The sequence below is a fragment of the Lynx canadensis genome, chromosome A1 (genome assembly GCF_007474595.2).
Source record: "Lynx canadensis isolate LIC74 chromosome A1, mLynCan4.pri.v2, whole genome shotgun sequence".
In the NCBI taxonomy this organism is placed as follows: Eukaryota; Metazoa; Chordata; class Mammalia; order Carnivora; family Felidae; genus Lynx; species Lynx canadensis.
Window position 1 is genome coordinate 193,993,906 of NC_044303.2, and position 27,895 is coordinate 194,021,800.

Sequence of the window (27,895 nt, forward strand, 5' to 3'; positions counted from 1 at the left end):
GTATGAGGTTTATATGAGATGATGGACATACCATAGCATCTGGCATAGAGTAGGCATTCACTCAGTGGTAGATTTTATTATAGTGCAAAGTCATTTGAGTGCCAGATGACCTGAGTTCATGTAACTCAAATATCTAATATTTTCTGAGTTTGTCATCTTGTTCCAGGCATCTGTATGTAGGATGGATGGCAGAAGTACTCTATTGATTAGACAAATAATGTCACCTCTCAGTGCCTTGTTTTCTTAAATTCATATCCATGTATTTAGATCAAATAATATCCTTTACTCATAAAGCCTTAAGTAAACTGTAATATTGCAGCATCATTGATGTTCTCAGACATATAAGAGCTCATTCTCTACTCTGGGCCTTTCTAGGATAATGTTGTATAAGTTTCTGAGATAAAAGTCTCTTCCTTGCCCAAACACTCTCTTTTGGATCCCCTTTGGACTTTGTCTAAACTTGTACAGAGAATCTTTTAAGTTTTTTGAGGCAAAGATGCATGATTGATAAATACCAGGCCATTTGGTTTCCCTTCATTTGGTATATTCAGTTATATTTGCCCTCCTAAAGATACCTTTGTTTCTTAATTTTCAGACAGTTAACTTAAAATTCTTCAATATATTTTCATTACTCTTTAAATAAGGACAAAAATCCTTTACAAAATGCTTCCCTACTTCATTCTCCAATCTCAACTTAACCTTTCCTCCTTTTTATTACCTGTTCCGGGAGCACTTGGCTTCTTTTAGTTCATCGACAGTACCATGATTTCTTACCTTAGAATTTTTGCACATGCTGTTCCCTTTGGCTGGAGTATTCATCTCTTCCCCTCATCTTACTTTACCTTGTTAACTCCTATTAACCTGTCATATCTCAGCTTGAGAAAAAAGCATGCTTGGAAAAGCCCTCTTGGCCACATTCCATCCATCCTGCACACCAGATTAGACCTTGTTATCTCTGAGTGTGTTTGAGATCTTCTTTGTCTCTATAAGTTCTGCAGTTTCAAGTGGATCAGCTGCTGATTTTCATCTGCTTGGGACACATAACTTTGGAATCAGGGTATTAATGTTTTCCATAAATACTGGAAAGTTCCCTTTAAATACTGCCTCTACTCCATCTTCTCTTGTCTCTGGGACTCACAGAAGATACACCTGGGATTTTGTTTTCTCTTTCAGGTCTCCTAACCTCTTTGTCAGGGTTTCTGTCTTTTTGTCTCTCTTTGTGATATTCTGAGGAATTATCTCCATTTTTCTCCCAGTGTAATAATTTTCTCTTCCACTTTGACTAATTTGTTGTTTACCCCTTCCATTGAGATATTATTACGTCCCTGAATTCTAATTGGTATTTTTCCAAATATGCCTGGTCCCTTGTGACAGTGTCTTTTTCTTTTAAAAATATTTTCATTACTTAAATGCTTTTAGATGTACTTCTCATTCTTGTTCATGTGGATTGTCACACAATTTACAACTCTGCCTTGCTTATGGCAGCTCCTGAAGAGTCGGCTTATGCATTTCACTCTGGTTTTGATGACCTTTTTCTGTTTTGGCCTTGGAATTTCCTAATTTTCATAAAAATGGCTATTTGTTATAACTTTATCCTGCATATTTAGGTTTTATAGTAGGAGTATTATTCTGCTGTATGGCTGGAAGTAGGTGTCCTCCAGGTCTTTTATCAACTACCACCTGTCATAGTTGTCACGAACCATCAAACAACAATCACCTGTTGAATAAGTGTCTTCCCTGCAATATCAACTACCACCTGTCATAGTTGTCATGAACCATCAAACAATAATCACCTGTTGAATGAGTGTCTTCCCTGCAAGCATGTAATTCCATAGGCGTAGAGACTGTCTGGCTTGTTCAAAATTGTAGCTCCAGGTCCAAGCCTAGAGCCTAGAACATTGCAGGGCTCAATATTATTGAAATGAATGAAAGATGTGGAGGCAGAGGTAGCCCTGGATGTCAATGTGGGTTAAGAGCCTCTCTTCATCCTTTTGCAACCTTTTTAAACACTTCTCATCTTTCTTTGAGCACTACCCTTCCCTAAAATTATTTAATCCCTCTGTAAATTGACATGATATCAGTGAATAACAGGTTATTTCACAGTGCGCTGCTTTTAATTATCTTCTATATAGATTTGAACTCACAATCACCTTGGACCTAGGAAGGGCTGGGATGAATATCCTCTTTTTACAGATGAGGAAGCTAAAGGTTGGAGAGATGACAAGACTTACCTTTGGTAAGACAGTAGTAAATCCCAGTATTAAATCTATGTCTTTTGATCCTGAGTCTATAGGACTCTACCTTAGCTGTTTGGAATGAGTACCAGAACTTCTTTATGTGAGAGTAAAGTCTACTTTGCTTCTTTACTGAACTACTTATTTGTTTGTTTGTTTGTTTGTCTTAATATTTTTTGAGAGAGCACAGTGGAGGAGGGGTTAGGGCAGGGGGACAGAGGACCCAAAGTGGGTTCTAACTCTGACAGCAGTGAGCCCGATGCAGGGCTCGAACTCACAAACCATGAGATCATGACCTGAGCCAAAGTTGGATGCTCAACTGACTGAGCCACCCAGGTGTCCTTGAACCCCCTTTTTTCTTGCTAAAGAAATCAGTATTGGGGAAAGAACGGGTACTGCCATTCATGATACAGCCAGAGCCTTTAGGGCTCAAACTACTTGACTTTCCATTTGGACAACGTGTTTACGTTTCTTTTAGACAAACATTATAAACCACCTTCTGTCAAAGAATCCAGGTTGCTGGAGAACTCTGTTCGTAACCTACTTGGATATGAGAGTATCTGGTAAAGGATGGTGTGTTATAGATCACACAACACAAACACAAGTTTCACTGATGTTTAACACATTTGGAGGGGTAAGGTGAGGCATGGGGAAGAACACATGGGCAGCGACAGTCATAGCAAGCTGAGGCCCCCAGGTCAATTCCAACCTCAGGGCTGAAGATCTCAGGTGACTGGAATCTTCCAGGCTCACTGGTGTCCAAGAAGAGCCCCCGTGACAGCTTGCATTGTGGCACTGGAGCCCTGAGGCAGACACAGCAGCTTCATTCCTGAGGTAGGGAGGGGAGAGGGAGTACCAAGGAAGCAAATCTTGGCTACTTACCTCAGGGCGGACCCCTTGGGTGTTGCAATGCCATAGCCTTTGGAATCCAAGTTACCTCCCACCTTCATGGTGTCACAGGGTTTCCGCTGCTCAATGTATTCATTCATGGTAGACTCCAGAAGGTAGGCGTATTTGCCTTTGGATTTCCTCACTCGGATCATTCCTTCCTCCGTGGTTCGCACAAAAACTGATGGTTCTGCTGACTTCATGTATGTCCACATTTTCTCAAACACGGCAATTTTAGACCTCTGGCAGGGGACAGGAACAAAGCTGGAGTTAAGTGCTGGCTGTGCTTGGAATTGAGGTGGCACACACACTAATGAAGAGCTGAGTGTAGCTTGATCACACATTCATGAGTGAGATTAGCTCAGGAAGAAACAAATTATGAGTGATTGCAAAATAAGAGGCTCTAATTAGTACCAGTAGGTTCCAAAGTACAAATATCTTGCAAATAGAGAATGAACAGAATAGCTCAGAATCTTTTATTTACTGCTGAATTATATTCTCCTTCTATATGGGAAGAGTTAAGAAATGCAACCCTAATCTAGCTTCTGAAGACATTATAGAACCTACCTATTACTCAAGAAGGCCATATTTATATTGCCCAGAAGAAAAGGAGAGCTTAATATCAGTGGAATATGATTTCATTATTGGTTCCCCCAATAATAAAAACATTGAGGAATTCTGGATCATGAGTCATATTATAAGACTGACCTTGGAATGTAAATTGTCTGATAAAGCTAATAACTTGAGACCTAATACTGTCACCTGTTTATATTTCAAAAGCCTCTCAATCTTGCCAAACTGTTTTCCTCCCCTTGTACTGAACTCACTTTGAAACGTCCCTTCTTTGGGACTTTGCCTAGGCTATTTACTTCTCTTGATACCCTGGTTCTCTCCAGCCACATCCTACTAGTCATTTCACAGGCCAGAACAAATCCTTTGTATTCTGAGACCACCTTAGTTTCAAGGACAATCATTCACAAGCTCTAGTGGGCACCAGAATCCTGTGTAGAAATTGTAAATATGGAGATGTCCTGTTCTAAACCTATAGATTCTGATATGGCAGGTTTGGGGTGGAACCTAGAAAAAAACTTTTCTTCCAGGAGTTCCCCCAGATGATTCTGATTTGTAGGCCTCTGGGGCTAAAAAGAGTATTGTGAGGGCTGATGTTCCTCTAGGACACACTCACTGGACCTTCAGGCTAGACTGCCAAGATTGCAAGGCATGCTTGCTTGTGTACAGGTCTTAAGTATATGGATGCCATCTGAGGGAGGGGGACATCTTCCCTTCTGTGAGTACTTCACAGAGTGCACCCTTACACATAGTAGGCCCTTAGTCAAGGCCCACAACCCAGGACCACAAATCATCCCTCTCATCTAACATGGTCTTTCTAAAGAGTTTCCTTACCCCAAAGGGTAGATGTATTTTGGGGGTACGGGAGTCTGGCTTTGAAATTGGACACATGTTATACATATATAAGGGGCTAATGTTTTAAAGAGTGCTAGAGTCATGAAATTCATGTAGACTAGTGGTTAAAACACAGATTACAGATTTATTTAGTATAAAATTATACACACAAAATGTCATTTTTCTTTGCACACAAATATCAGTTTTATTTCTTTGATATCAACATCAAGTGTTGGCAAAATATTGATAAACAGTTAAGTTGTTGTTTGAGCCAAATGATCTATAGAGATATTTGGGCCTAGAAAAAGTCTGGTCTCAATGGAAAATTAAGGGAAATAGTTACTGAAAATTTCAGGGAAGTATTTGGTAGAGTGAATCTATAATTAGATCAACTAGGTGATGCGCTTTAAAGTATGGTTGACCCTCTGGAAAGGCCACTGGACTGGGAGTGAAGAGCTTGGGTTCTAGTCTTTCCTCATCTGTTCCACGAGGATTTGGGGCTTGGGGACCTTTGAATCCCTCGTGGTCTTAAAATACCTGATTCTTTACATGAAAACACATCATTCAAGCAACAATGTATGAGGAAGAAGAAGAAGAAAGAAAGGAGAAAAGGGAGGGAGAATTTCAAAGTTAGAGGAGGATACACCTAGAACCAATCAGAACATCTACAGTGTACATCTCTTCTCACTCAGGAAACAGAGAAATGTATAAATTCAGCTGTGACCAGATTTACAGATGATCTTCCAGGCAGAAACCCAACAAAATACTCAGCAGGGCAATGGCAAGATGCAATTTGACCTGACAAGATGGCCACGGCAGGGAACTGGGCTGTTGACAGGTAGAGCTGAAGAGCCCTCTGGGCAACAGTATGCAGAAAATTAATATGTCCTCTCGGTCTCACCCCTGTGCCCCAAATGCCAGGGCTGTGCTCATAGCTGCTCAGATTAGGCTATCAGGAAAATCTCATCTCTAGGGATGCGAAGGCAGCATGAGTGGCAGGGAAGATTGGAAACATACTTGGGGTATTTGTTCTTGGATCTCTCCTATCATCTGCAGCTCTCACAGCCCTTCACACATCTTAATTAAACTGTCGATGGAGGATTCAGTGACTCTGGATTGGAGCTGCCAAGAAGCTCTGGGCTGCCGTGGGGACTAGAAGCCATATTTTTTTAGAGACTGGGGTAGAAGAATACATGTATCACCATGCTCTTCTCCTGCCTTATAAGGGTGGTAGGTGATCTTGTCTCCCCATCCACCAAAGTCCTGGTGGGAAAATTCTCAAGGTCAAAGTTACAGAGATGGAAGGGCTCATGGGGCATATCTTGTTAGTGCTGTCTTTCTACCAGTAAAGAAACTGGGGCCCACAGTGTGGCAGTGAACTGTCCAATGTCATGTACCTTCTTAGTGGCAGAGCCAGGAATAAAACCCTGGTTTCCTGATAGCACCTAGTGCCTTTTCACTGCAACCAGCTGCCTCCCTTATTTTAGGCTTTATATCTTACTAGCTGTGGGACCTTGGACAAATAACAACATTTCTGAACCTTAGTCTTCCTCTCCTGACAATGTTGATGATGGTACTGACTGCATAGTGTCGCCATGGATAGTATATGACAACAGATGTAAAATGCATAACCCAGTGCCTGATACATAGTAGGTATTCTGTAAGTGGTGCAATTACTACTACTAATTATGCCCTTAATTTAGGTTTTACTTTAGGATAAGAATGCCCAATACATGGCTGGCTTGAGACCACTTTCCCTTCCTATATATGTGAGGGATATTGACATCAGTCAAGGAATTCTTTCACACTGTGCCCAGATGTGACCTCAGAATCCCCTCTCAACATCGAACTCCAGGCCACCACTGTTGATCAGAGTTAGCATATGAACTACAACCTATTGTCACGAATGTAGTAGACCTAGTGAGTGCCCAGAGCTTGTAGAATACACACTGTTTTGTTTCTAGATGCCTAACAGTGTCCTGTGGATGATAAATAGAAATATGTCAATTGACATAGTGATTAACAGAGAACTTTCAAGTCCTAAGTCCTAGCTATGCCTCTGAGTAGTTAGAGCATGACCCTTTTCTTTTCTGGGCCTCAGTTTCCCCAACTACAAAAGGAAAAGGTTAGACTAGATTTGATCATGAGCTCATCTAACAACCTGAATAATCTTTTTAAAAAATCAGCTAATGACACCACCTCATTAGGACAGTGTGGTTCAGCGTCAAGAATACTTTGGCTGGAATGAAGAAACAGAATTTGTGTTCATCATCAACACTTGCATTATGATTCCCTGAATTTCAATTTCTTATTCACAAAATGGACATATAACTCCTGTTGTACCATAGGTCATAGGTGGGACATAAATGAGACCATGGATGGAAGGTGTTTTGGGGATAGTGACATGCTCAGATATTGGGGATGAGAACATGAGTATGTAATGCGTAAGTGAATTGGCTGTTCCCCAACTTAATCAGCAAAGCCAGGGATATAGGAATGGCTACCTGGACAAATATGAGACATCCCCTTCACACTTTGGTTGCAGGCTAAAAATTCTAGAGAATTATGAGATTGCAGGAGGTTTTTCTACTAGCTGGTTGGTTAAGCTTAAGCAAGTCATGTCTCTCTCTAAAACGATAGACTCTGACCACATGACCTCTAAGTCACCTTCTTGCTCCATTATATTGAAATAGATGACATTAGCCTTGGAGACTGGGTCAGTGATGGTTAAGACCTTGGTCCCCTTCCTGCTTGTCATGCAGAACATAGAACCCACAACCAAGAAACTGAGCACACTCTTTGGGTTCACTCGGAGTCTGGGGTTTTCTCCATAAAGTTGCAGTGAGAACCTGGTAGGACTGTATGGGATCCCTGTCCCTTGCCTGAAGCAAGGCAGATACTGGCTGTCTATTCTCCTTCTGCTACTTACTACCTGTGTGACCTCAGGCAATTACTTTGACTTCTCTGAACTTCACATATAAAATGGGGAAAACAAATTTCTAACTGTAATGACAAGATTAAATGAGGGTGTGCTGGCACAAGACCTGATTCATAGCAAATGCTAGGTAAGTGTAGCAATTATTTATCATTTTTCCTTCCTCAATACATGGTAGCTCCATGTACTATTTCTTCAACTTCCAGGAGGAACATGTCTAAAGTCCAGGGAACTACAGGCTTTTCTGCTTTGGGGCATTTGTTCAAGTTGTCCCCTTTGCCTGGAATATAATTAGCCAACCCAGACCTGACCTAGTTTCATGATGCCTAGAAATATTTTCTAATGTTTGTGGCTGTAAATCCCTACCCCTTCTTCAAGATGGCTCCCAAATGCCTGTACCCCAAAGCCCTGTACCCACAGAGCCTTGTGTCTTAGATGCCTCATCTCTTCTAATATCATAATGACTCGTTGAGGTAGATATTATTCTCCTGACTCTATAGATGAGAAAATGGTGTGAAAGAGGCTAAGGGCCAGAGAACAAGTAAAGGGCAGAGCCAGGGTCTGGCCCTAGGTTTGGATGACCCTAGGTTTGTGTTTCTAAGCTCTCTGCTCCTCTGCCTTCACTCGCTGCCTCTGGCCATAAGACCTCTCCATCACCTCCACTCTCACTTCACATTTTATCTCTCCTGGCACTGTGAAATAGACTGCCTGTTCCAGTAATCATTCCCCATATACCATCTCCTTATTCATCAAGTCTTCAAGGAGAGGACATAAAAGGGCATCAGGTCTGGACCTTGTCCCTAGGCCGATACTAATCAATTACTAATTAGACTGCAAGTATGTGTGGGAACAGGGAAGGAACTGAATGTCATATCCTTTGCAGCCCTCAGAGTTGGCACAGACTTGGCATACGTAAGGGGTCTGATTCAGTGCAAGAGCTTTGAAGTTATTACAAATATAGAATTGTAGATTTCTCAAGAATTTGTAAGAAGCTGAGAAATGCTCTGAGTTTCCCTGACTTGTACTATGCTAAGCAGTTGCTCTGGTTGACTATAATCACATGCTCCTTAATGAGGATATTTTAATGACAGTAGTGGTTCCCTTTTGTGAAGGTGCTCTAGGACAAGGGATATTCCTACCCTGAAGAACTCCTTAGTGGACCCTGCTTCCAGTGTGCCGTAAGCGATTTCCGTCTGTTTTGCTAGGTCCTCAGCACTCTCGATGGGAGACACCATCCTCTCCACGGTCAAGAAGGCAGCCAGGTTGGCTGTGTATGAGGAGATGATGATCAAGGTGAAGAACCACCAGACACCACCAACGATGCGGCCAGACAGGGACCTGCAGGCCAAAGGGAAGAGGTGTCAGAAGCATTGACATCAACTGCATAAGGCCATAGGGAAGGGCCAAGGGCCAGCCTAAGCCCCATCAGCAGAGCTGTCAAGCCCTATTGCACCCTTCTCCTCTGTCAGCTAGATGTGATAATTCAAATGTCAGAGAGATTCATGTTGGCATTTTATTCCTTATTACAAGATAAGGACTTGTGTGGTTGCTGTCCTTCATGGGTGATAAAATCCCACAGGCATATATTCACACCACCTTTGCACATACATATACATCAAGACATGTGCCAACAAAGACAGATATGTCAACACTTGACCACAAAATCACAAATATGTACAAACATTATCTATCTATCTATCTATCTATCTATCTATCTATCTATCATCTATCTGTCTTACAAACGTCATTTTAAATGCAGCTACATATACACCAAATGTTTGTGCACACACATATGAATTGCAAATGCATTTACACACATGATGCACACATTTGACCATGTTCAGAAATGTTTCCAGATTGCCTTCTCATTACTCTTCTTTTGGCCTTCAAAGACCACCAAAGTAATGGACCAGAAGGAAAGGAAGGGAGAATGTATTGGAGGCAGAATGTGAACAGCTGTACCTCGGCCACTTTGGGGAAATGTCACTGTTGAGGGCAAGTACAGTTCTCCCCCCTACCACAGGGAAAGAGTTTGGCTGAAATAAAAGACAAAGCATATTTTGTACTGGATCCAAACAGCAACTATGACAATCACAAATGAGATGAGAAATTGTTCCTTGATGTTCTTAGATTCCTAGACGCCTCTCTTATGCCCAACAATGAGGAGAGACATGACTAGTCAAGAATTCTATGATCTTTCAGATTTGGCTAGGAGGTTTCCAGTTCTAGAATATTTTTCCAAAGATATTACAAACTGATGTTGATGTCATATGATGTGGTATGGTGGACATACAGGGCATCAAATCATACTGAATCATACAGTGATAAAGTTGCTTGCATTCTATTTTTCTTTCCATCCAGCTTGATTTGTTAAGTAAGTGTCATCCTGGCACTACTATAATTGTACATCCTTTCTAACATGTGCCTTGACAGCCTTAAGCTCAAAGCTTTCAGTAGGTGACAGTGCTTAACTAAAACTTAATACTTAACCACCAAAGAAATCACCAATACAACCTACAAGTTTTACAGATAAATTCGAGTCTCAAATCACACTGACTCAGGAGCAGAACCCAGGCCTACTAGCTTGCTTGATTGTTCCACAATGCTCTGAAAACCCTACCCGACCTTCTCTGTGTTATTCCCATGTTCCTGTGTGTCCCACTTTGTTTGCATGTCTTACAGGCTCCTTTTGATTCTAGGCAGACAGTGCTCACTTCAAAAAATTCAGCAAATATTTGTTGTTGCTTGCTATATGGAAAATAATGTTCTTAGATGCTTCCTATTAAAAGAGGAAATAAGAGGAAATTTGTTCAAAGGAATGAGATCAGGAGAGTGGAGCAAAGCTATGCCCTGTGAAGAATGGCTGCAGGAGGAGGGAACCAGAAAAAGAGACTTGGAGAGAGGTGTTCCCTGAAGGATTGATAGGAGGCTGCTGCCATGAGACCCGATTTAGGAGCATTTGGTACAAGTGTTTTAGCAATACAAGGAGTGGGTATTTGATAGGTAGGGTGGTGCAACAATGAGTTGGCTATTCTGAGGGTGAGAGTGGGTTTCCCCATTTCTGAAGATGTTCACTTGGTGGACCATTCACAAAGAAGCTGTGTTGGTGCCTACTCTTAGTCCCCAGGGTACGACGTGCTGGAGACATGTCTACACAGAGGGTCATATATTACACAGGTCCAGCTTTCTCTCTTACTCCTCCCATCTCTCCCTTTCTGTGATTTGAAATGATAACTAGGTAGACCAGGATGCATGGCTTCCATTGGGCAGTCAAGCAAAATGAGATACAAAGAGGCAAACTTATTCTCTCCATGCCCTAGGGGTAGTAGACATATGTACTCAAAATCACAGGATCTTCTTTTCACCTTAGGAGGTGGCAAATATCAGTGTCCTGGGGCTGTGTGAAGATGCTACTCTTTTCCCAACTCTGGGTGACCACAGTAGCATCTAAACTAGACGCCCCTCCATGCAGCCCCTCCTTCCACTCCTCTGCTGAATCAGTTTGAGTGGTCTTTTTAAAAACGTGAAGTGTATTATGTTGCTTCTTTGCTTAAAATCCATGAAAGCCTTTCTCTTACACTTGGAATAAAATTCAAACTCCTTGGTGACCATCAAGGTCCCATGTGGTCTGGCCCCTGGCCTGCTCGCCAGTGTGTCCACAACATGCTTTCTGTACTCTGGTCACACTGGGCTTTGTTTGGTTCTTTCTATTCAAAAGTCTCATACCCTTATCACATGCCACTCTTGCCCCCACTCCCACCCCCATCATTGTTTCAACCCTATTCATCCTTCAGACCTCAACCCACCTAGCACTTTTTCAGCATTCAGGCTTAATAATCTTAGAGCCTCATGTACCTCACATTGTCATTGAAATTGGATCTCTGTGTGTTTGTTGACTATCATTCCCCTAGATCATAAGCTCCATGAGAGTAACGAATCTTATAGCACCTAGCACAGAGTGGGCCTCAATAACAAGTGAATGCATGAATATCACCTCTCTCATAACCTGCCAATTCTATTCACATTGGATTCTAGAGACCAGGAATATTTTTCAGGGCCAGGAGAATTCAAACTTGCTTATAGCCCAGGATGTCTGGAGTAACAGCCTCAAACCAAGTGTTCAGGATGGCTATTTCCTTTTCCAACATTACTGAACTGAGAGACCCAGCTAAAGTATCCCAAGTTGGGGATCATCTAGTGAAACTCAAAACCTTCCCAAGAAAGTTCCAAGTCAATGGATCCTTCTTCCCTGTTCTTCTTTAATTAATATTTATCTGCTAGGCATTGAGAGCAGCTTACCCTGCACACTATTTCCCACATCCCCACCTATTTAATAAAGATACCAAAGAAGGAGTCTGTTGTTTAACAGCCAGTAAGTGTCATCTGTAGCATAACTGGAAGGCTGGGGGAAGAGGCTCGTCAAAATGTGACATGATTCCAATGCTTCATTTGCATCTGATCCATGTGATAGGAACCTGAGTGTAACACACCATCCTTCTTCAGTTCAGACCTGGTACAGGCTAAGCTGGGCCTCTGTCTAAGAACTCTGCATTTTCCCAGTTCCATACCAAAAGTAGAGAGATGGAGTTATTGGAGGCCAAGACTGGGAATGAGTGTCTTTGCTCTTTCACTGACCAGCCCTATAACCTTGGCAAGTTGCCTGCCCAGCTGGGCCTCCGTCTTCTCTTCTGTGTAATGGGTGAGACTAACTCTATGTCATGGTGAGAAACCAAAACTTTCAGAACTAGACTTAGTTGATTCTTTTCCTTTAACTGATACAAGTTATTGGAATTAAAATAGCACAGGGAAAAGCACTTTGAAAAGTGCTGTTGAAACATGAGGCATTATTTTTGTGATAATTATTCTCCTAGGGAGCTATAGGATAAATTTCTTAGTAGGGAAGAACAACTGTTATCTGGCCCGTGGAGGTATGCCTCATCACCTGAATTTTATTAGTCTTATAACTTGGCACAGCTCTTCCCTAAAGTCCCTAAGCCACTGAGGAATCCCTATGTTCCTCTAGAATTGGTCACAACTTATATAGCTTGTTGGGCTCTTTATCTTACTCAATCATCATTTACAGTACTATGAAATGGATGGGAGAGGGATGAATATCCCCATTTTACAGATGAAAGATCTGCAGTTATATGACATAAGGTGACTTATCCAGGGTCATGTAGTGAGCCATTGGCAAATCTAGGACTAGGAACCAGGACTTCATATTTCTTGTCCAGAAGTCTACCCACTGTAGAACATTACCTCCTTCACCAGATTCTGATTCATTTGTAGATGAGCACAGACTTCCTCAACCCATGTCATCTCCCTGATGTTGGATCACAGCCATGATTCACTTCTTGTAAAGCTCAGTGGGACATTTGGGAGCTACTGAAAGGAGTCTGACCACCAGCATCTCCAGAGAATTGGAAACCTATTTGTATTGGTTTTCTACCACTGCATAACAAATCACCACAAACTTAGTGTCTTCTAACAGCACTCATTCATTGTCTCATAGTTTCGTAGATCAGAAGTCTGGGTTGGGGTATCTAGATTCTCCACTAAGGTCTCACCAAGCTGAAATCATGGTATTGGCTGGGGCTATGGTTCTTATCTGGAGTTCGGGTTGAACAACCTCACTGGTTGTTTGCAGTATTCACCTCCCTGTGGTCATGGGACCAAAGTCATTGTTTTCTGGCTGGCTGTCCACCTGAAGCTGTCTCACCTTCTAGAGGTTGCCAGCATTCTGCATCACCTGTCTCCTCTATCTTCAAGCCAGCAATAGTGTAGCAATCCCTCTTATTCTTTGAACCTCTCTGACTTCCACTAGTTGGAGAAAACTCTCTTTTTCTAAAGGGCTCATCTGTTTGGGTCAGGTCCACCTGGAAAAATCTCTGTACCTTAAAATCAACTGATTTGGGACTTCAAATTATACCTATAAAATCTCTTCACAGTAGTACCTAATTAGTGTTTGAATGACCAAGGGATAGGTATCTTTAGAAATGTGTGCCATACTATTTATCCATTCATTTTATAAACATTACTTGTATGGCAGGCACTGTTAGGCATTGCAGAGATAAAAGTGAATACACCATGGGGTGCCTGGCTGCCTCAGTTGGTTGAGTGTCTAGATTTCAGCTGAGGTCATGATATCATGGTTCATGGGATCAAACCCTGCATCAGGCTCTGAACTGACAGCACGGAGCCTGCTTGGGATTCTCTCTCTCCCTCTCTCTGTCCCTTCCCTGCTGATGCATGTGCGCTCTCTCTCTCTCTCTCTCTCTCTCAAAATAAATAAATAAACTTAAAAAAAAGTGAATACACAATAGTCTCTGCCTTCCATGCAGAAGATGGGAGGGCAGTGTAGCCTAGTGATTAAAACACAGGCTGTGGGGTCCAATACCCTGATTCTCTGCCAAATGTTTAGCACAGTGTTTGAAGCATAGTAAGCACTCAGTAGAACTATCACCATCTTATATTAATGTCATAAATGGTAATTATAGTACTATCTTAATTATGTGACAAGTAAGAAAGTAGTACTAAGGGGACACAGAAAGACTTGATAATTACTCTGCTGGCAGGTGTCAGGGACAGTTATCAGAGGAAGAGAAACTTGTGCTTGGTTTTGGAGTATAAGTAAGAGACTGTTAAGCAGAATAGGTACAGTAGTAGGAGAAGGCTCAGTAGCTAGAGGTAAAAAGAGGAGGTGAGTGGAATATTATCTCTTCTTCAACTCCCCAGTCATTGCAAGCAGAGCTCTAAGCAACCCCTTCTGCTCCCCATCACACCATAATCCTTCTCCTATTACAATTCTAACCATGCTGCTGTAGTGATTTTTTAAAGATGCTATAATGATTATTACTTATAGTATTATTGATGAACAGGGGTGATGCTTGGTTGAACTTGCTAAAACAGAGCCCATGGAAATTGGGAGGGGCAGGCTGCATGAAGAGATCAAAGTGACAGGGTCTGGTGATCCACAGGAGCAGGGGCTGTGGAAGAGGACAACGCTCAAATGGCAGTTCATGCCTACTGGGTGAATGGACTCTGACATGCTCTTGATGCTGGCTATAAGCTGTCTCTTCTTGTAAATGATGGTTTTTACTTTTCTTAATAAGACACTGCATATATTATTAAATGCGGTGCTAATAGAAGACAGTAAGGCTCTGATGTGATCATTCTCTGCTTCTGATGGATATTTCCTGTCCTGTTCATGCATTAGGATTCACTGTAGGCCTTTAATTTTTTTTTTTTTTTTTTTATTATCTCTCAGCTTAGATTTGTCATTCTAGACCAGGGATAGGCAAACGTTTTCTGTAAAAGTCCAGGTAGTAAATATTTCAGGCTTTGTGGGCTTCATGTACTACTCATCTCTGTTGTTGTAGTATGAAAGCAGCCATAGACAATACATAAACATATGCACATGGTGTATTAAAAAAAAATTAATCATAAAAACACACAGCAGGCTGGTTTTGGTCTGTGGGCCACAGTTTGCTGACTGCTGCCCTTAATCCTATTGTGAATGTCAGAGACTTTTGATTTAAGTGAGTATGCTATTGGGGCGCCTGGGTGGCACAGTCGGTTAAGCGTCCGACATCAGCCAGGTCACGATCTCGCGGTCTGTGAGTTCGAGCCCCGCGTCGGGCTCTGGGCTGATGGCTCAGAGCCTGGAGCCTGTTTCCGATTCTGTGTCTCCCTCTCTCTCTGCCCCTCCCCCGTTCATGCTCTGTCTCTCTCTGTCCCAAAAATAAATAAACGTTGAAAAATTAAAAAAAAAAAGTGAGTATGCTACAGTAGTCAAGAAATATATTAACATCTATCTAGTTATTAGTCCCTCCAGGTAAACATCCAGATAAAATATTGCAATGATTCATTTGATAATGACTTTTGTGCTATCCTCAAGGAGAAAGTAGAGGGCATTGGTGAGGAGAATGGGCCCAGGGGTCAGATAAAGCAGGATGGAGTCTTGTCTCATTACTTACTGGTTGTACGACTTTGGGCAAGTCACTGAATCTCTTTGTGCTTGTTTCTTTACAAAATGAAGTAATTGTACTCATGGTGTTTTTAAGAATTAAACATGAAAATACAAATGAAGGATGTAGCACAGTGCCTGGCACAGAGTAAGCATTTCAGGATGGAAGTCTTCACATAGTGCAAGAAGCAATAGCCTGCTTGGAGGTAAGGGAGTAGATGCCATGGCCAGGGACTTTAGGAAATCAGATCCTTGAGACCAATGTGGGGAATGGAAAGTCATTAAAAAGCAATCAACATTCGATCCTGTCAACCTACTCTCTGGGACAATTCTGACAAGGAGTTGGATATGGACATTCTTCTTCACTTCAAAAGCATTTCCTGTCATCCCCAAGAGGAAGGAGACGAAGGGACACTTCCTGTGTGCCTTCATTCAGCCAAGCTCAAGAGGTCACTGAGTTCAACCTATTTCCCTTTGTCATCTGCTTCCAATGGCTATTTTTAAAAAGTAATGAGGGGCGCCTGGGTGGTTCAGTCGGTTGAGCGTCTGACTTCGGCTCGGGTCATGATCTCACAGTTCGTGAGTTCGAGCCCCGTGTCGGGCTCTGTGCTGACAGCTCAGAGCCTGGAGCCTGCTTCACATTCTGTGTCTCCTTCTCTTTCTGCCCCTTCCCTGCTCATGCTGTGTCTCTCTCTGTCTCAAAAATAAATAAACATTAAAAAATTTTTTTTAAATAAAAAATAAAAAGTAATGAAAACGTGGGTGTGAAGGCAGAAACTCAGATGGCCTGCCTGTAAACTACTGGGAGAAAAAAATGTCCATCTTGGCTAATTACTGAGCTGAGCTATGTTTGGAGAGAGGCTTACTGGGGATCAGGTATGAAGGTTCCCAGACCAGGGTAAATAGCTCTGGTCAAATGCAAGAATTTTATTCATGAGGCCACTTAATCTGAGACGCTATGTTTGGATGGCAAATCATCCATTTGTCACCAGCTGCAAATCACCCAGCACTTCCCTGGCACAGCAGAAGTGACTCGTTTTAATTTCCCCAGCTGCTGGCCACTGTGATCTAACACTGTGGCAGCAGGGTGGGCCTTGGACTCCTGTGGTGAGTCCCAGGGGTGGGAAGCTGGGGACTGGACAACAAGCTCTACGTTTGCAGCACATGCAGAACTATGTTTCAAAATGGAAAATTGTTTTCCATTTAGGTAGGCTATGGGAGTGTCGCACGGGTGCAGTTTGCAAAAGAATGGATGTAAATGAGTTCAGTTATTCTTAAAAATGTACTGATTCATTGGTTCACTCTGAGTATCAGTTTTCACACCTGAAAATGGGAATAATGATATCCATCTCATGGATGGTAAGAATTCCAGGAGTAAGTCGTGTCTTGCACAGACAGAGCAGGGCTCAAGATGTCATCTGTAATAATGGTGATTATTCGATGATTTCTTCTAGAAACACTCCTCTTAGCTTCTAGGTCCATTCTTTCCTCAGTCTCCTCCTATCTCTCAGTTTACTCCTTCTTAGTCTTTTTGTTGTTGTTGGTTCTTCCTTTCTTCCCAATATTAAGCTCTTTCTGTTCCCAAAGCTCAGGTCTCAGCCCTGTTACTATAACCGCCTACCATCTTGCCCCAGCTGACCTCCTCCAGTCCAAGTCCTTTATTCATAAATGCTGACCAATCCCAAATTTAAATCTCCAGTCCCTCTCCCAACCTTTAACATGCATATCTAACTGCCTCCTTGACACCTCAAACCTGAAATATCTAACACAAAATTCTTAATGAACGTCCACCAAAAAGCCCCAAATCAATACAACATTACTGACGAATTCTTCTCCTTCCTCATCTCAGGAAGTGACATAACTGTCCATCTGGCCGTTCAAACCTAATATCAGGGAGACATTTCTGCCTTGTCTCTTTATCTCACCCCCACATCCAGTCCCTCCCATCCAATCACGCCCATAGTTGCAGATAACATTCTCTGCACTAGATATCAATCAGTGTCACATTTCATTGCTGCTTCTCTGGTCCTTGTATAATCCATGTACACACAGCAGCCAGAGGATCTTTTAAAACTGTAAATAGAGTCATGTTGTTCCTCATCCCAGTTAAAATTTGTCACAGTAACATCCAAATGCTCTGCTGGGGTCAACCTGAGCTGGTCCATCTCCAACCTCATCTTGTACCACCTTTCCTGTCATTGCCATGCCCCAGCCTCACTGGCCATCTTGCAGTTCCTAGAATACAGCAAATTCTTTCCCATCTTGGGACCTTTGCAACAGTTGTTTCCTCTGCCTGGAATTCACTTCTCTGCAATTGTCCCAAACATGCCTCTATCTACCCTTTAGATTTATGTTCATACGTCGCCTCCTCACAGACACCCCTCTAGGTATTGTTTTTGCCACCCATGTCTCTCTCACCTCATTTCCTTTTTTCATAGCACTTATCAAAGTCTGAAATGATCTTTCTATAAATTATGTATTTATCGATTGATTTATTCATTTATTATCTGTCTTTCTCCACTAAAATGTAAATTCAGTGATGCCAGGGGTCTTATCTGTGTCATTCACTGCTATATCCCTGGTGCCTAGCACAGTGCCTGGCATAAAGCAGGTGCTCAATGAACATATAATGAATAAATTGAGTAATTACATGGTATTTATTGAGGACTGAATATATACAAAGCCTGATGAAAAATAACCAAGAAGTTTCTTCTCAAGGAAATCAATTTAACAGAACGAATGGGACCCACCAGAAGCAACTATGATGCCTGAGCTGTGGTGAACAGCATAAGGAGTCACTGACTAAGTGCTAAGGAAGTACGGAGGTAGGAAAAGCCATGCCTAACTGGGAAAAATCTGGAAAGGCAGCATGGAAAAGGGGCCATTGGCAGGGCTATGCAGGGCAGGCTGGCTTTGAGCATTCTGAAATTTAAAGAAAGGTATTTCCTGGGGGCAGGGACAGCCTGTGCTCTGGTGTGGAGGTGGAATGAGAATGTAAACAAGCAAGAATTTCACTTTGCCCCAAACAGCCATTGTTCTATGGCCTTTGCATGGGGATCCTGCAGAAGATACTTGGCATCCATTTTTTTTTAGTCCTCACTGCTCTCTTCAGCCCAGGTAGACATATCTCCTTTTGACAAATGAGGAAACAGAGGTTCAGAGAGACAAAACAATTTAATTAAAGTCACCAAGCAGGTGATGGAGCTTGATTGTGAACCCAAATCCATCAAGTTCCAGTGGTGTTATTTCATTCGCTGGAAGTGGGTGTAGCTTGGACCAGGGCCAACCACTCTTCTCTTTCAAGGTTTACCTTCTCAGGTCCCAAACACCACTTGCCCACAGTTCCTAGACACAAAGGAATATTTGGCACCATGCTGGTGTTAAAATGAGACTTCCTCCACATATATTTTTGGGTTTAAGTTCTTAGAAGAAGCCACTCTCTTTTTATAGCTAGCTGCCTGCTGGCTAGCCTATAATACCAAAACATATGGTTTCCCTATATCCAAAGCCCTCCCTAGAGCTCCTACTATCTGCTGATCCACCAGCTGGTTTCAGAAGTACGATGGGTTCCGAGGGCCTGGGTCCCTGCCTCAGGGTGCCAGATGTGGGCCTGGGTTGTCGTCTGTGGCTTAACATATCCAGTATTTGAAGTCCTTTGCGTTGGAATGTTGTGGGTTTTTTTTTTTTTAATATCAGCAAATGGGAGCAAAAATAACAATACATGCTTCTGCTTTAATTAATGTTTGGTTAGCTCCAGCACAAGGCACGTATTGAAAGGAGTTATTTTACTCAGAATAGCCAATTGAAAATCCTCTATTGCCAGGTATCTTTTCACCCTACCCAGTTCCCTGCACACTCAGACCCCACCTCCCACATACCCCCAGCCAACCTGGCAGGGCAGCCCCAGAGGCAGGGAATACGTGCTCATCCTCTTCTTACCCCAAGTCCCCCAGTCATTTCACCAAAGGGATAACACAGCCCTTTCTGGGACAGTGAAGAAAATTACTAAGTAGGAAATCAGAAACTGTATAGATCTCCTACTCTTGTCCCTGCCATTTATTAAGGATACGATTTGGGCAAGTGATTTTACATAGCTGAGCCTCAGTCTCATCTATCTATGAAATGGGGACGATAACAGGAACAACCTAAAAGCACTGGGAGGATGATGTGTAATGGGCCTAGTGGGGTACCTGAACCCGAGTAGACACCTGGTGGAGGCAGCCACTACTATTCAGAAATGAGAGATAACGTGGAAGGAAATTTCAGTGTGCTGTGAAGTGGAAAAAAGCAGGTTATAAAGCAGGCTATACTATATGGATTCATTTTGAAAGAATTTAGTGTTCGTTTTTAAAAATTGAAGTAGAGTTGACACATAATGTTACATTAACTTCAGGTGTATGGCATAGCGATTCAAAAATTCTATGTTATGCAATGCTTACCACACGTGTAGCTCCCATCCGCCAGCATACAATGCTACTACAATACCATTGACTTTATCCCCTATGCTGCATTTTTCATTTCTATGACTTGTTCATTCCATAACTGCTGGAAGCCTGTATCTCCCACTCCCCTTCACCCATTTTGCCCATGCCCCTCCCCTCTGGCAGCCATAGGCTTATTTTCTGTATTCATGGGGCTGTTTCTGCTGTTTGTTCATTTGTTGCGATTCCACATATAAGCGAAATCCTACGGTATTTGTCTTTCTCTGACTTATTTCACTTAGCATAATACCCTCTAGGTTTACCCATGTTACAAAGGATAAGATCTCTTTCTTTTTTATGGTCGAGTAATATTTCACTGTATATATACTACTCCTTCTTTATCCATTCTATCTATCCATCCATCGGTGGACACTTAGGTTGCTCCCATATCTTGGCTATCATAAATAATGCTGCAAGAAAAATGGGGGTGCACGCATCTTTTTGAATTAGTGTTTTCCTATTCTTTGGGTACATAACCAGTAGAAGAATTACTGGATCATATGGTAACTCTGTTTTTAATTTTTTGAAAAACTGCCATGCTATCTTCCACAGTGGCTGCACCTATTTGCATTCTACCAATAGTGCACCAACATTCCTTTTTCTCTACATTCTTATCAACACTTATTTCTTGTCTTTTTGATTTTAGCCATTCTGACATGTAGAAGGTATCTTGCTGTGGTTCTGATTTGTATTTTCGTGATGATCAGTGATGTTGAGCATCTTTTCATGTTTCTGTCGGTATATGGCCCCATTTGAAATCAACTTTGGAAGAGATAAAGTGTCTGGAAGTAGGTAAACTAAGATATTACAGGAGTTATCCAAGTGGCTGGATTATAGGTTCTCTTTCTTTTCCACCTTTTACTATTTTCTGATTTTCTAAATGAATACCCACAATGGGTTTTTTTGGTTTGTACTTGTTTATTTATTTAATTTTTATTTTAGAGAGAGGAAGAGAGTGCAAGTTGGGGAGAGGGGCAGAGGGGGAGAGAGAGAGAGAGAGAGAGAGAGAGAGAGAGAGAGAGAGAGAGAATCTTGTGCAGGCTCCACCCTCAGTGTGAAGCCAGACGTAGGGCTAGGGCTCCATCCTAGGACCCTGGGATCATGACCTGAGCCAAAATCAAGAGTTGGATGTTCAACTGACTGAGCCACCCAGGCACACTGCACCGACAACCCCCACCCCCACCCCCAATAGTGTTTATAATATGAAGAACACCTAGGACATACTGGTTAAAATTATGGGCTGTGAGATCAGACAATCTGGGTTCAAATCCCAGCATCTTCTCTACTGGCTGTGTGACCTTGGAGAAGTGGCTTGGCCTCTCTGAGTTGTGGCACACTCAACTGTAAAATGGAGATAGCAGCAATGCCTTCTCCTGTCAGTCTTTTAGTATTGTTGTTATTCTTTTATCACTAACTTGGTGACTGACAAGTCATGAAGAGGGAAAAAGGGATCAGTATAGACAGGAAGTGAGAAAAGTCTCTCTGAGGGGTTAATTTTTAAGCTGAGAGCTGAAGGTTGAGAATGATCTAGATGTGTGACAGAATCTGAAGAACAACATTACAGACAGAGGAAATAGGAAGAGCAAAGGCTCTGAGGCAGGAAACGGCTTCATGAGTCCAAGGTAATTTGCAGTATAGGGGGAGTATGGAGAATGAGGCAAGGACTAGGTCAAGCAGAGCCTCTGAAGCCAGGGCATGGGCTTTGAATTTAAAATTTAGAAGTCCAGCTCCAAGTGCCACCTCCTCTGAGAAGCCTGCCTGCTGCTTCTTACCTTAGCTTCTAATTTTTCTGAACTCTTCTACTTTTCCCCTCCATACCACTCCTTGTTATGCTCTTTTTCACTCTTGCCATAGATTATTAAATCATCGGAGAGATTTTAGAGCTCCTCATAATTCCCTAGAATGTAATACAGTCTCAATATTTGTTGAGTGAACATGGAACTCCATACGTAGGCAATTTGTAATGTTTTCCTCTGAGCTATCTATAGAGAAAATTATTTCTTGAGCTAATTAATAGCAAAAATATGATTACACAGGGAGTCATGTATTATACAAATTAATAAACTGATTTCAAAAACTTTAGAAGCACCCATTTTTGAGAAACTGGTATCTCAGATAAATCCATAATTCTTACATAGTTCTAAAATCATGTTCCCTCAGAATCTTTGCTCTGAAAAGTGGTTGTCATAGAACAAATTATTGTATAAAGTTAAAATAATAAAACTGAGTTTCTTTAAAAATATCATATAACACTGATGTCCTCACAAATTTAGACAGACTCCCACTCTTAGTGAATCTCTGTCATAAGTTTACCTGAATTATTATAGATATGGAATACTAACTTTGGGTTTTTCCCCTTTTCCCTCAGGAATTCTCACCAGGGACATAAATGGAGATGCATTTGGTTATGGGCTTGCTCTGGGCCATGCATAAGTTGGAGGAGGCACTAAGAAATATTCAACTTCATCCTTACCCTCAAGAGACTGGAAATGATCTACCTCAGTTGTCAAACAGACATGGCATTCTGCTCATCACCAGAATCTGGGCCCTGGCATCTGCCTCCGTGCTTCTCATATGTTCAATGAGCATAGTATTATTTGTCCCATTATTCATGGGACGTGTAGTGGGCAGAATTCTAAGATGGCTCCAGGACCTCCATTTTCCTCTCTCTCCCACGTTATTCCTATGATCATGTCATATTCCATTGCAAAAGGGATTTTGCAAATGTAATTAAATTTACCTATCAGTTGAACTTAAGACAGGGACATTATCTAGGTGGCCCTAATACAATCTCATTAAGGTCTTTAGAAGAAGAGAGTTTCCTCCAGCTGGAAACAGAACAAGTCTGACATGGAAGGGAACTGATGTGAGGTTGGTTCTCCATTGCTGTGTTGGAGGGGGCCAAGGGACAAGGATCTGAGAGTGGCCTCTGGAAGCTGAGAGGACTCCCTCCTAACAGCCAGCAAGCAAATGGGGATTTTGGTCCTATAATTGCAAAGAATTGAATTCAGGTCATACCAGAAATGGATTTGGAAGAGGACCCTGAGTTCCAGATGAGAACTCAACTGATTAACACCTTCATTTCAGTCTTGTAAGAACTGGAGAAGAGAGAAAGTTACAGGATACTGGCCTTCTGCTCTACAGAACTGGGAGGTAATATATGTGTTATTTTCAACTATAAAGTGGTAATTTGTTAGACAGCATAGAAGACTAAAGTATAATTGTCTCTTGTGGCAGCCACTTGAGGGTGATACAATAACTCCTTAACCCATTGTTCTGTTCTAGCCTCACGCTCCACTTTTCTCCTTTATGGTCTCTGGATGAAGTTGGTTATAAAGCTGGGAAAAAAAGCCACACGCCAAGAACTAGGTGGTGACCTTGGATAAGCTACCTAACCACTCTAAGCATGTTTCCTTACCTACAAAATGGGATGTGGTATGCTGAAAACTGGTCCCCCAAATACATGATCCAATTTCTGGAACCTGTGAGTATGTTACATTGAAGGCAAGAGACACTTCTCAGATAGAATTAAGGTCAAGGACCTTAAAGCAGGGTGATTATCCAGGTGGACTCAATGTAATCATATTGGTCTTTAAAAGTAAAGAGTTGCTCAGAGATGAGGCAGAAAAAGAGCCAGGAGAGATTCAAGGTGTCAGATGACTTGGTCCTCCATTTCTGGTTTTGATAAAGAAAGAAGGCCATTGAACCAAGCAATGAGGGAGCTGGGAAGAGCCCTCAGCTCAAGCCCTTGTTTCCTCAGAAACAAGAGCCTTAGTCCAATAACCACAGGAATTCAAATTTGCTAACACCTTGAATAACCAAGGAAATGAATTTTGCCCTAGAGCCCCCAGAAAGGAACATGGCTCTGCCACAACCTTTATTTTAGCCCAGTTAAATTTATACCGGATTTCTGGCTTAACAGGGCTGTAAGATAATAAATTTGTATTGTTTTTGACTGCGGTGTTTTGTTATGGCAGTAATGGAAACTGATATAGGGATGAAGAATAAATACATGTAAAGTATGCAGGACAGAGACCAGCATATAGTAAGTGCCTAATCTATGCTATTTTTTCCTCACTACTATTTTTATTAGTTATTAACTGCTCTGGCTACATTTACCTTCCCTATCCATTCTGAGTGCTTTCATTCCTGCATACCTTTTATTTTATTGCTTCTCTCTTTCCCTTCCTTCCTTCCTTCCTTCCTTCCTTCCTTCCTTCCTTCCTTCCCTCCTTCCTTCCTTCCCTCCTTTCCTCCTTTCCTCCTTCCCTCTTTCTCTTTCTCTCTCTCTCTCTCTCTCTCTCTCTCTCTCTCTCTCTCATCTTTCTTTCTCTCTCCCTTTCTCTCTCTCTCTCTCTCTGTGACCCTTAGATATCCTTCCAAAATTCAAAATCCATCTCAGATGACATTATCTCCAAAAAGATTTTCCCAACTCTTTCAGACAGATGCAATCCCCTTTTGTCCCTTTGCTAGCTATTATATTATTTAAACTCTAGGTTGTATGAAGGGCTTTATTAAATTCTATATGCAGTGATATGTTATGATAACAAAAGATACCCAAATCCTTGCTAAAATAGCCCACATATATTTCCTTCTTTATAAAAAAAATCATTTCATTATGAAAAGAAGATTCAACATTGGATATAATCTCTTAAAATATTAAGTGTACAAAACAGTATTAACTAACAATGTTATACAGCTGATCTCTAGAACTTACTCATGTTGCTTCACTGAAACTTTATGCCTGTTGATTAATAAGTCCAGATTTTCCCCTCCCCTCAGCCTCTGGCAGTTACCATTCAATTCTGTGTTTCTTTGTATCTGACTATTAAGACACCTCATATAAATGGAATCATGCAACATTTGTCCTGTGACTAGCTTTTTTCTCTCAGAACAATATCCTTAAGGTTCATGGCTATTGTCATATATTGCAGAATGTCCTCCACCCTTTTTAAGGATGAATAGTATTCTACTATATGTATATACCACATTTCCTTTGTTCATTCATCATTGATGGACACATAGGTTGTTCTGTATCTTGGCTATTGTGAAGAGTGCTGCAAAGAATATGAAAAGTGCTAATATCTCTTCCAGATCATGATTTCAATTCTTTGGAATAAATACCCAAAGGAAGATTGCTGAATAATATGGCAGTTCTACTTTTAATTTTTTGAGAAACTTCCATGCCATTTTCCATAGTGGCTACACCATTTTGAATTCCCACCAACAGTGTACAAGGGTCCCAATTTCTCCACACATCCTTGCCAACACTTGTTATATTACAGGTGAATTTCTTGTTCATCCCACATGTATACGGTGGGTTGGTTGGGGGCTCTTTTTCCCTCACCCTCCCTCTAGGGCCAAGACCAACAAAGCAGCAGTTGTCTGGAACATCCCTAGTTTCACAGTGGCTCTTAAAGCTTTTTCCCAGTAGTGACACATGCCCCTTCTGCTCATATTTCATTGGCCAGTTGAAATAAAATGGCAGCACCTAGCATCAGTATGGAAAGAGACGAGCGATACTACTCTGTGCATAAGAGGAAGGGAGTTAGGTATATCTAGTGGCAGCATTCATGGCAACCACAAGTTCTCAACCCACTACAGCCCCCTAGTAAGAAGTTTTCCTTTCACAGTCACCTTTTCCTGATGAAGAGCTTGAGTCTCAGAAAAGGTAGTGATTGGCCAGATATTTTCCAAGTGGCAGGGATGAAACTCGGATCCAATTGTCCTTGTTTCATCCCTGCTGCAACTCTGTCAAATGGTGATCTATACCTGACACTGGGCTGGGGATGCAGCAGATGACAAGCTTGCCTCAGTGCCTGCCTTCATGCTTACTGTCCATTACTGTGCCCAGTTCTCCTTCCAGTCTTCCATACCTGCATCCTTTCTCTCTCTATGCCTCTTGTGTTACCTGTTTTTAGAGTTGTACTCCTCCACCCCTGCCCAACTAGATCATAAGCAACTAGAGGACAGGGGTAGGACCTTCAGCTTTGATTCCTTTACAACCCCTTATGTATTAGGCACTCAACAAATGTTCCTTGGATTGAACACAAAATTGAAAACAAAATTTACTTCAGATGCCAAACATTTGTTCTCTGCTTATATCCCCCTGTATGTTCCTAGGACTAGTGTATTAATAGGGATTTGCATGTGCTTTGCTGGGTTATTATAGACAACACTAACTCTCTATCATCATATATTTGAAAAAGAAATTAATAAGAGCATCAACAATACACCTCATAAATCACTCTGAAAATTGCTGAAGTAACTTCTTAGTCTCTTTTTTTTCTTTCCAAGGGATTCTACTTCTTCCAGTGACTTACACTAAACTGACAGTTCTAATTAGCAGCCATGAAAACTCAAGTTTTAAAGCAATGGGAGATTAGAAAAGAATTTTCTAGAGATGTGATAAAACTTCTTCTCATAAGAGACGTCATGTGTCTCACTGGTTGGGTTTAGGTGAGAAAGAGAAGTCTGTGAGAAGGAAGATGAAGTGGGGAAAAGAGTAAGAGGGGAGAACATGTGTCTTAGGTACCGGTCTGGCCTCGGGGGGCTGAGAAGATTGCTTGTCATTTACTGCATGTGTAGGAATGTCAAGGAAGGGCCTCCATTATTTTATATCTCACAGTTCTGGGTTCTGACATAACCTAGAAACTGAATTTTGGCCCAGACTGAGAGCCCAGCTTATCCTCAGGCAGCAGCAGTTTAAGGAGTCAAGATTGAATTGACTTTGATGCTGTCACTCCTTGCCATTTACTTGACAGATATTAAGTACCTTCTTTGTGCCAGGCCATGTGCTGATGACACTTCCCAGGCTTACCAGAGGAAGGACCAACTAAGACCTAAAGAATGAGTTCACCAGGAAAGGTTGTATTATAGGGAAGGTTGTAACAGGCAGAAGAAAATAATAAAAAACAAAGATATGGGAGTAAAAGAGATCAGTGGTTCCCCCCACAGAGGAACAGTAGAAAAATACAGTAGGGGCCCTGGTGGGAAGGGTGCAGGGTAGTAGGAAATGAGGCCAACAAGGAGGCTGTGCAGGGTCCTGGAATACCAGAAGGACTCTGGCAGAAAGACAGTGAGGGATGGAAAGCAGGGGGCAACATGAACAACCCATATGTTGTGAGAAATCACTTTACCTTGCAGAGTGGAGAAACTCTTAACTGGGTTAAGAGTTTGACTTCGGCTCAGATCATGATCTCACAGTTTATGGGTTTGAGCCCCGTGTTGGCTCAGTGTTGACAGCTCAGAGCCTGGAGCCTGCTTTGGATTCTGTGTCTCCCTCTTCTCTCTGCCCCTCCCTGACTTATGCTCTATCTACCTCTCAAAAAAAAAAAAAAAAAAAAAAAAAAAAAAAAAGAATGGCAGCATGGAGATGAATCAGCAATACTGCAGGAGCCCAGATCAGAGGTGATGAGTATGTGGACACACAGTAGCAGCAAGGGTGGAAAGAATGTGGGAGACTTACATAGATTTAGGAGGTGGAATCTCTGTGTGAAGACTCATTGAACACAGAGGGTGAAGGAGAGACCTCACTGATTTTTGAAGGCTTTATTTTTTGATTGACTATTTTGTGCCAGCCATTTTACAAGACGTTTATATTTATTCCTCATCGTACACTATGAGGAAAGTCGTATTTAGCTCCATTTTATGAATGGGGAAACTTGTCAAGGTTAGGTGTGTTCCCATCAACACACGGGTAGCCTGAGTCCAGAGTTCACCTTCGAATCCCTAGGTTTTCCTCTCTCCCTCCTCTTATCTACTAGGTTTCTGGTTAACGCATCTCAGAAGGAATTTAAGAACAAACAAACAAAAGGGAAAAAAATGAGAGAAAGAGAGAAAGAGACAAAGCAAGAAATGGATTCTTAATTATAAAGAACAATGTGATGGTTGCCAGAGAGGGGGGCAGATGGGGATTAAGGAGTGCACTTGTAATGATGAGCACAGGGTGATTTAAGGAAGTGTTAAATTACTATATTGTACACCT

The 27,895-nt window shown here is 41.8% G+C and overlaps 1 protein-coding gene across 2 annotated transcripts in view; it reads right to left on the reverse strand.

Annotated features, from left to right (window-relative positions):
* The window catches only part of GRIA1 (glutamate ionotropic receptor AMPA type subunit 1), a 306,995-nt gene that overhangs the window by 36,107 nt on the left and 242,993 nt on the right, over window positions 1–27,895 (reverse strand). For both annotated transcript variants that reach the window (XM_030328848.1, XM_030328844.1), the window contains exons 12-13: window positions 8,601–8,799; window positions 3,117–3,364 (exon numbers count right to left, since the gene is read on the reverse strand). In XM_030328848.1, coding sequence (XP_030184708.1) covers window positions 3,117–3,364; window positions 8,601–8,799 — 447 coding nt within the window. The remainder of the gene's footprint in view (window positions 1–3,116; window positions 3,365–8,600; window positions 8,800–27,895) is intronic.